The 9946-nt window shown below is 50.3% G+C and overlaps 2 protein-coding genes across 2 annotated transcripts in view; one reads left to right on the top strand and one right to left on the bottom strand.

Moving 5' to 3' along the window:
* Positions 1-9946, bottom strand: part of lrrc4ba (leucine rich repeat containing 4Ba) — a 55090-nt gene that overhangs the window by 27942 nt on the left and 17202 nt on the right.
* LOC112071142 (MAPK-interacting and spindle-stabilizing protein-like) lies at positions 8584-9442 on the top strand. Its single transcript, XM_024138608.1, has 2 exons — positions 8584-8816; positions 8950-9442. Exons 1-2 carry the CDS (start codon positions 8584-8586, stop codon positions 9440-9442), a joined length of 726 nt encoding a protein of 241 aa, XP_023994376.1.

The raw sequence follows: 9946 nt of genomic DNA on the forward strand, positions 1-9946 counted from the left end.
TTTGAGTCCTCTGGGTATTGTCCTGTATCACTTCTGAGCTCCGTCTGTGGAATGTCTGTACTCAAGCCTTCTGCAGTCCTCCTTAGCAGTATGGGTCTTGCTATCAAGCTTTGATTCATCCTATGGGCTATAGGTGTTCTGATAGTCAGCTTTGAGTCAAAATCTTGGGTAGTCCTGTATCAGCTTTGAGTCATCTATGGTAGTAACTAGTATCGCTTGATGCATACTTGACGCGTATGTCTGCTATCAGCTTTGCAGATCGATCGTTCGAAGACTGTCCTGGCTACATCAGCCTTTGCAGATCATCCCTTTATGGCCGTATGGGTCTGATTCAGCCTTTTAGATGTCAGTACTTGGGCTATAGTCTGATAATCAGCTTTAGCACATTACTTGCACATTACTGGGATTTTCTACCCTTCTCTCCACTGCAGAGCTTCTATACCAGCAAAGATTTTCAGTAGCGCACAACTTCAGAGTCTCTTGTTCTGAAAGCCCATTCCCATGCTGCTTGCCTTTAGGGTGTATGCTGCGTCCTTCACGTCTGTTCGAACATCATCATCATTGCCCCCCAGTCTATGTCGATTGTGCACTAACTGACAAGCACGCATACGCAATTAGTTTAGTAACGCTATCCCCAAGATAATACATCATCACCAATTGCTATTATATGGAATAGCAGTACACAGGACAGCGTTTCCCTCGGACTCAATGGGGCTACTTAAGCAATTTAGGCCGCTGCTATTGGCCCTCCATAGATATCATGTTCCCCTCTATCCCTTCTACCAGTCTACCCTGGCCGATTCGAAAAGCACATCCCCATAGCAACATGCATGCTTGCCCCAACCCACCCATTTGCTCATGTAGGTAGGTGTTTAATAATAGAAGACTTGCCTGGCTTCTTCATACTCCGAGACATCCAGCCGCGTCTTTGCCATCTAGCCAATAGAAGACTTTACGTATTCTGAATAAGAACCCACCACATCTATTTGCCCTTATTTGCTCATCTCCAGTAGTCTTCCACGCCTAATGCCTTTGCAAATCCCAGGCATGCTGTCATGTGCCTTTTCTCAGAAGAGTGGCTTCCGTCTGCCACTCTCCCATAAAGCCAGATTGTGAAATGCTGCTTCAAGACTTTGTCCTTCTGCAGGTTCTCCATCACAGCCAAGGACTCTGTAGTTCTTGTCAGAGAGGTCCTTCTGGTCCGTTGCTCAGTTGGTCAGACGGCCAGCTATATAGAAGCCCCCTCCAATGATGGAGAAGACACTGTGCTCTTGGAAACTTTCAACCACTCTACAATTGTGTATACCTTCCCCGATATGTGCTATCACAATCTTGGAGATGTACAGACAGTTTCTTGGCATTATGGTATAATTCTGCTCTGACATGCACTGTCAACTGTGGGACCTTAGAGAGGTGTGTTTTTATAAATCGATGTCAAACAATTGGCATTGGCCACAGGTGGACTCCAATCAAGTGTAGTGCATCTCAAGGATTCAAGGACATTGGATGCACCCTGAACTCAATGTGGTGTCATAGCAAGAGGTGTGGGAATGTTTGAAATTAGATATTTCTGTATTCATTCAATAAATTGCTTACATTTCTAAAACATGTTTTCACTTTTCCTATTGGGTATTGTGTGTAGATGATGAGAAAAAAATCTATTGAATCCATTTTGATTCAGGCTGTAAACAAACACAATGTGGAATAAATCAAGAGGGTATGAATACTTTCTGAAGCTCCTGTAGGTGAACCACGTTCCTCTTCAAAATTATTACTGTCCTTCTGTTCCGGACGCCTAGTGCCAGATGCGATTTTGAACAATTAATCGTATTTAAGGTGTAAGCATGTTGATATACTCAATTCCTGTGGCACTGAGGGGGAAGCCGAGTCAGCCGTTAATCCAAATGTCTCTCAGCCATTTCAGAGCATGTAAACGCACCCTTTCACCGGCTCCATTCAAAGCCCCTCCACACACAGCATAGCTCAGCACTACTTGTTGCTCCAAGCCTATTTTTGTGAGAACTTGCTTCAGCATTTTTCTGTCATAACCTTGTTTTTTCAGAGTTGCCTTTTCCACTGCAAGGGAAAGCACGCCAGCCATGCGTGTAGATGTTGTTTGTGGGGTCAAAATATGATGTGTTTACAGAATGCATTAGATGTGTTGTGTGAGTGTCGGTTCGTGATTTCCTCACTTGTTCTATGTGTGGCTCACGATTCCAACTGTCGTGTGCTACATTCTATTGTGGATGTCTAAACAATTCTAATGTGTTGTAACATTCTATGTGTGTCTACTCTATGTGCTATTCTATGTGTGCATTTTTAACAATGTATGTCCTTACTGTTCTGCATCGAGCCTAATTGTGTGTGTTGTGAGGAGTACTAGTGCCATGTGAATGTTTGTGTATGTGTGTCACATACACACTCTCATATGTGTGTGCGTTAAGATCCTACAGTGCGTGTTGAGATTGTGTGCATTTTTGGCGAATAAGCATAAGTGTTTGTGTATTTGTGTGTGGTATTATGTGTGTGTATGTTTTGTGGATAAGTAACACTCCCCCATCCATCCAGGCCTTGCCCCAGCATGCTCTATGACTGACACACTGACTAATACACAGACAAGATAAAAACACCCTCATGACAAACACGATAAGGAATTCGCCTAGGAAACCACTGACACAACTGACTGATGGACGTCTCCATGGAGACCAGTCACCAAGATGGACACCATGTCAGTCTTTATCACAGCAGAGTGCCGTGCCAACAAATCATTACGAGAAGTTAGAGACAGAACACACAGAAGAGAGAAAAGAAGGAGAAGAGGAGCAAGAGAAGTAGGAGAGAGAGAAACATGGAAAACGTACTGTATAGGGAGGAAAAGGGTATTGGCTGAGAAATAGAGGAGTAAACAGGAAAAAAAAGGCTTGTATACCTGACAAGCAGGGCACCTCTTTATCACAGGACACGTCCCTGTCATCCCTCCCTCTGCTTTACTGTTCTATCATGCCTTCTGGTCTCACCCCATCATTCACATCTCACATTCGTTTACTCCATACACTCCCTCTATCATCCCTCTTCTTTTCCTCTGTGATCTTTCAATCCTCTCTTCATTAATGCTTGTGTGTCTCTCTCTCCTCACCCTCCAGTCCGACTGCTCTTTCCACACCTCTCCTCTCTCCTCTGCTGGTTTCTACACCATTCCCCTCTTTCCACGATCTCTCTCCACCCCTCTCCCACGCTGTGCGAATAGAAGGCTCGGCAGACCTCGGTTGCCATAGTAACCTGCTCACTCACCATCTTGCGTGTCTCCGTTCACATCAGCAGAGGGGTGTCCGTCGCCTGGCTCTGCAGTCCTTCAACACGGCGGCAGGCTCCATCCACTCCACACTGCCACGAGCGGACTAGTGGGCCTCGGCCTGGGGCTGGGGCTCTCACTCACTGTGCTGCTGCAACTCAGTAAAAAAACTAGGAGAGAAAAAAATTCAAGAGTAGCAAAATATATAAATAAATGAGGACAACTGAGTCAAACAGTTCTCTATAAACCCCATCCAGCAGACCCCTGGAAGAGGAAAAACAAAAATAATAAAGTAGGCGCGTATTGTTCCCATCGCATGGCAACTCAGAAATTCATCTCTTCCTACATATGCCCTATACCATTAGGGCTCAGAATGCAGTGATTATTCGCAGTAATCATGTATGAGTTCACTAACTGCAGCTTGCCTGCTTCTCTCTGGCCTTCAGAGAGAACTCTACTAGGAGACAAACGGGGGCTGCTCTCCCCCACCTGTCACATTCTCCCTGTGACATCACCTGGATGTTGTAGCCCTCTGCCTATGTGCTCCTTCTCTCAGGCATGTTCCTCACTTCACTTGGTCGACGCCATTGTACCTCACAAACAGTGACCTCACCCAAAACATGACCTTCACAAACGGTCAACCAAAACCACTTGTTAAATACCACACATTTTATCATTGCAGATGCTCTTAGCATGAAGATTAGGTTAAGTGCCTGCTCAAGAGCACATCAACAGATTTTCAACTAGTTGGCTCTAGGGATTCAACCAGCGGACCTTTCGGTACTGGCCAATGCTGTTAACAGTTAGGCTTACCTGCCACCCCATGAGTGTTGTGTGTCATTCATAATCATGGCAAGATCATTGCAATGTCTAGTTGCTGCATTACTAACCATTATCATCATCACCATTACACTGTAATAAACATCATCATCAACATCCCGATCATGGCATGCAGGCGCTAACTGTAGTGCCTCTCTGATCACACACAGCCAGTCAAGAGACAGAGGAAAAGCCCCTAGCCTCAGTTTGTCTGACTTTTGCATGGCTGTATTTGAGCTCTATGTGTTGCCACTGACCCGAAAACAAACTCCCTCTAAGATAATTGTGCCTTGATGCAGCCAAGCTGCCATGCTCCAAAAAAAGAGGTCACTGAAAGCTGACGCTCTTACCCACCACATTTACTAACACGGTGATCTAACCAAAGTCCCCCACCCACACTAACATCACCCAACCGCTTAGCCAATATACGACACCAAAACATGTAAAAACTGACCGCTTTCATTACCCAACACATTTTAATAACACGATCAACCTATACCCTCCTGCTTTCGCTAGTCACCATGTGACACATGAGTGAGCAGCAGCATAGACGCGCTTCCATTATGCGACGCTTACTAACACATGGTCGAACCTTATAGTATAGCCGACCACTCTCACTCCCATGGAGCACATGAAGGAAACAATCTATGGGCCCCAGTCCCTACCCAGCGTCCCTACCAGCGTCCACCCAGACGTCCTACCCAGCCGAGTCCTCCCATACCCACACGGCTTCCCTACCAGACCGTGGTCCTACCTCCAACATCCTAGCTGGACAAACACCATACACAGCGTCCCTACCCAGCCAGCTATTACCAGCGGTGTACCAGGGTCCTCAGTCGCTACCAGCGGTCGCTACCCAGCGGTCTTCCTACCCAGCGTCGCTACCCAGCGTCCCTACCCACAGGTGGCTTCCCTACCCTCAGCGGTCCCTACCAGCGGTCTCCCACCAGCGGTCGCTATCCACAGCATCCGCTACCCAGCGGTCCCTACCCAGCGGTCCCTACCCAGCGCGTCCCTACCCAGCGGTCCCTACCCAGCGTCCCTACCAGCGGTCCGCTACCCCAGCGGTCGCTACCACTACCCACCACGGTTCCCTACCAGCGTCCCTACCCAGCCGTCCCTACCCACGGTCTCGCTACCCAGCGAGTCCCTACCCAGCGGATCCCTCCCGCTGTCACCTACCAGCGCATGCCTGACCCACGTCCTACACGGTCCTGCTACCCAGCGGTCCCTACCAAGCGGTCCCTACCAGTCGCTACCCGGGCCCTACCACAGCGGTCTCTACCCAGCGGTCCGCCTACCCAAGGCGTCGCGTCCTACCCAGCGGTCCCTACCCAGCGTCCCTACCCTAGCGACCGCTGTTTTGTAGGATCGTCTGTTAGGAGGACGCGGGTAGGACCGTCTTTGTGGTAGTCGACCGCTGACGTAGCGACCGCTGGTATGGACCGCTGACGGTAGGACCGCTGGGTAGCGGACCGCGGGTAGGGGACCGCTGGGAGCGACCGCTGGCGTACGGACCGTCTGTTCGGGACCGCTGGGTAGGATCCGCTGGATAGGAACCGCTGTGGTAGGACCGCTGAGGTACAGACCGCTGGCTGGAATCCGCTTGTCGTAGGGACGCTGAGTTAGGGACCCTGCGGGTAGGCGCTGTAGGACCTGGGTAGGACCGTGGGTGGACCGGGGACCGCTGGGTAGGGCCGCTGGTAGGGACCCGTGGTAGGGAACCGCTGGTAGGGACCCGCTGTGATTAAGACCGGGCTGGGCAGTAGCGACCGCGGTAGGACCGCTGGTTTTTAAGGACCGCTGGAGGAAACCGCTGGGTAGGACCGTCTGTAGGACCGCTGTTTAGGGACCGCTGGTATCGACCGCTGGTAGGACCCTCTGGTAGGACCCGCGGTAGGGACCGCTGGTTAGACCGCCTGTGTAGCGACGCGATCGGTAGCGACCCTGGGGTTTAGCCGATTCCGCTGGTAGGGACCGCTAGTAGGACGCTGTAGGTAGCGACCGCTGGTAGGGATCCGCGGGTATGCCACCGCTGGAGGGTAGCGACCGCTGTAGGGACCGCGGCTAGGGGACCGCTGGGATAGGACTCGCTGTGGTAATACCGCTGGGAGGACGCTGTGTAGCGACCGCTGGGTAGGACCGCTGGGTAGGGACCGCTGGGTTAGGGACTGGGGCGCCATAAGATTTCCCTACCCAGCGGTCCCTACCCAGCGGTCCCTACCCAGCGGTCCCTACCCAGCGGTCCCTACCCAGCGGTCCCTACCCAGCAGTCCCTACCCAGCGGTCCCTGGGTGGTCCTTACCCAGTGTTCCCTACCCAGCGGTCTAGTAGAGCCGACCACTGTCACTCCCACAGTACCATTCATTAACACAAGAAGGTAACCCATCTATGGCTCCCAGTCCCTACCCAGACTCCCCTGCTGTAAGGGACATAGACATGAGCACATCCCCCCCAGGGGAAATTCCACTATTTCTAATGATGTCAACTCAATGGATTATGGTATTCATTTGATATCATTAACCACTGTCATTCTCCCCAACTATTATTMAATTATTAATGCCAGTCATCATGGCCCCAGAAGGGCCGACACCCAGGCCTAGGCTGGACACTCAATCAAACCAATCACAGCTAATTATATCTGCTCTGTCATCAGTGGCAGGTGGCTTAGCAGCTCTGCTGAGAATGGGTCAGTCAGTGCTCATGCAATATCCAGACTCTGGTTATTAAGATTGAAGTGATGCCAGATCATGCAAAAGGAAACCTAGATCTTTGTCCTTCCCTCCTGTGGTTAGTACAATGTATAGGCACATGAGTGGACAATGTATAGGCACATGAGGGGACAATGTATAGGCACATGAGGGGACAATGTATAGGCACATGTGGGGACAAACGCTGATATGTGTGACATGATAACAGAGGCTGTAATGCCATGCGGTTCATCACACTGCATTATTCATGGACAGCCCTAGGTTGTTCCCACAAATTCAGCCTATCATAGCTRATCAGCAARTCTCTCCAGCATGCTAGCAGTCAACTTCAACCTCCATCCTGTCGACACCAGCAAGTTGGGCTGCTATCAATCAATGACAATCCCAGCCTATATAGAGATCAGCCAACTTCTTGCCCTATTGAGAATAGTGCCAGTCTCATCTATATCCCCCTCTTGCTTTCTTTTAAAAAGTCAAGTTTCTCTCTCTCACACACACAACCACACCCACCCACCCACACACACACACACATACATACACACAACCACATTTATACAGTTAAAGACTCACGTCTTACTGTGGTATTTTCTCTCTAACGTAACACTCCAAAATGGTGAACAGAGCTGTGCAGATTGACAATGCTCAAGTCTGAAAGCACTTGATTCAGGTGACAAGAGCCCTGAGAGGGTAAGGCATTATCTCCCAGTCCCAGACAGCTTTGCTCTTGGCTAGGTGTGCAGGTGTAATCTCTCCTGTTCCTGTTTGCTTGTTTTCATCTGCCTCATCAGTTATGCAGTGATGTGACTCTGAAATGAAAGTGCAGGCTGGCCTGATTTCTCAAATGACTGAGATCACCCATCCCACACTAGCTGAGCCCTATATCAAAATCTAGTGAGCTCTATATTAAAATCTAGCAAGCTCTATATTAAAATCTAGCGAGCTCTATATTAAAATCTAGCGAGCTCTATATTAAAATCTAGCGAGCTCTACACCTCTTAGCATTTTGCACATTCTCGGTTTCCTTTAGCTGAATTTTGAATATTTTGACCCATGAACAATTTACATGTAGTTTTCTGTGCATGGGCTCTAACTTCTTGTTTCAGATTCTAACTTGACCTGAACTTATTGTAGATTAAAAACGACACAAACTGAATGACATTCGTGTGTGTGTGTGGTGCTTCGTGTTGTGTGTCGCTGTGTGTCGGTTCGTGTATCCTGACTCGTGCTGAGTGTGTTGCGGTCTCGCTCGTGGCTGTTGATGCTCTGTGCTCCAGGGTGTTCGGGTCCTCGTGTGTGCTCGTGTGTGTGTGTGTGTGTGTGTGTAGCTCGTGTGTGCGGTGCTGTGTGTGTGCTTGTGTGTAGTGTGTCGCTGGTGATGTGGAGTGTCTCGGGTCTCCTGTCTCCCGTGTACGTGATGTGCCATGTAGCGGATCGCATGTGATGTGTGTGACTGTGTGCTGTGTTGTGTGTGGGTGTGTGTGTGTGGTGTGTGTGCCTCGTGTGTGTGTGTGTGTGTGCTCGTGTGTGTGTGTGTGTGTGTGTGTGTTCTTCGTGGTTGTGTGGCGCTCGTGTGTGCTCCGTAGTTGTGTGTGTGTGTGTGTGTGCTCGTGTGTGTGTTGTGTGTGTGTGTGTTCGTTGGTGTGTGTTCGTGTGGTGTGTGTTGGTGCTCGTGGTGTGGTGTGTGTTGTGTGTGGTGGTGGTGTTTGTGGATGTGTGTGTTGTGTGTGTGTGTGTGTGTGCTTGCGTGTGGCTGAGTGTATAATGGTGCAGGTAGGTCTGCAGCCTCCTGAAGGAAGGTGTGATGGAGAGCAGTCAACCCACGGCCCTCTGGGAGGTCCAGGAAGCCACACCTACTCCTCCTCTTTCTCCTCTCCCTTCCTCTCGGCGGGTCCCATCCTGGACACTTCCGCATTCCCGCTGGGTACCGTGGAACCCAACACACAGAAGAACATCAACAGCAGATTACAACAACAACAACAAACGACCATACAGAGGTTACGTCACATACGACACTAAACGGAGGGAAGAGTACATGGGCTGTTTCTAGGGTTGAGTGAGGACATTCCTGAGGAAGGAGTTCCAAGGGGAGGAAGGAGTCCCGTTGGGTTCGCATGCCCGCCGTTCCAGACGGGATCCGACAGGGAATTCAGACAAGGTCCCGGGTAACCGGGTTTCGACACACGGGCTGGCTTGCAGCAAGGGCACAGCCAGCGGTCCTTACCCACGGTCCTACCCCAGCGGTCCCTACCCAGCGGTCCCGTTACCCAGCGGTCTACCCAGCGGTTCGCTATCCCCAGCGGTCCCTACCAGCGGTGCTACCCAGCGGTCCTACCGCAGGTCCCTACCAGCGGTCCCTACCCACGGTCGCTACCCAGCGGTCCTACCAGCGGTCCCTACCCACGGTCCCTACCCGCCACGCGGTCGCTACCCAGCAGTTGCTAACCACGCAGCGGTCCCTACCCAGCGTCCCTACCCAGCGGTCCCTACCAGCGGTCGCTACCAGCAGTTGCTACCCAGCGGTCCCTACCCAGTGGTCCTACCCAGCAGTCGCTACACCAGCGGTCCCTACCCAGTGGTCGCTGGGGTGTCCTTACCCAGCGGTCCCTACCCAGCTGTCTAGTAGAGCCGACCACTGTCACTCCCACAGTACCATTCATTAACACAAGAAGGTAACCCATCTATGCTCCCAGTCCCTACCCAGACCCCCTGCTGTAAGGGACATAGACATGAGCACATCCCCCCAGGGGAAATTCCACTATTTCTAATGATGTCAACTCAATGGATTATGGTATTCATTTGATATCATTAACCACTGTCATTCTCCCCAACTATTATTAAATTATTAATGCCAGTCATCATGTCCCAGAAGGGTCGACACCCAGGCCTAGGCTGGACACTCAATCAAACCAATCACAGCTAATTATATCTGCTCTGTCATCAGTGCAGGCGGCTTAGCAGCTCTGCTGAGAATGGTCAGTCAGTGCTCATGCAATATCCAGACTCTGGTTATTAAGATTGAAGTGATGCCAGATCATACAAAAGGAAACCTAGATCTTTGTTCTTCCCTCCTGTGGTTAGGACAATGTATAGGCACATGAGGGAACAGATGTATAGGCAGCTGAGG

Source organism: Salvelinus sp. IW2-2015, unplaced genomic scaffold (assembly GCF_002910315.2).
Source record: "Salvelinus sp. IW2-2015 unplaced genomic scaffold, ASM291031v2 Un_scaffold1528, whole genome shotgun sequence".
NCBI classification, from domain to species: Eukaryota; Metazoa; Chordata; class Actinopteri; order Salmoniformes; family Salmonidae; genus Salvelinus; species Salvelinus sp. IW2-2015.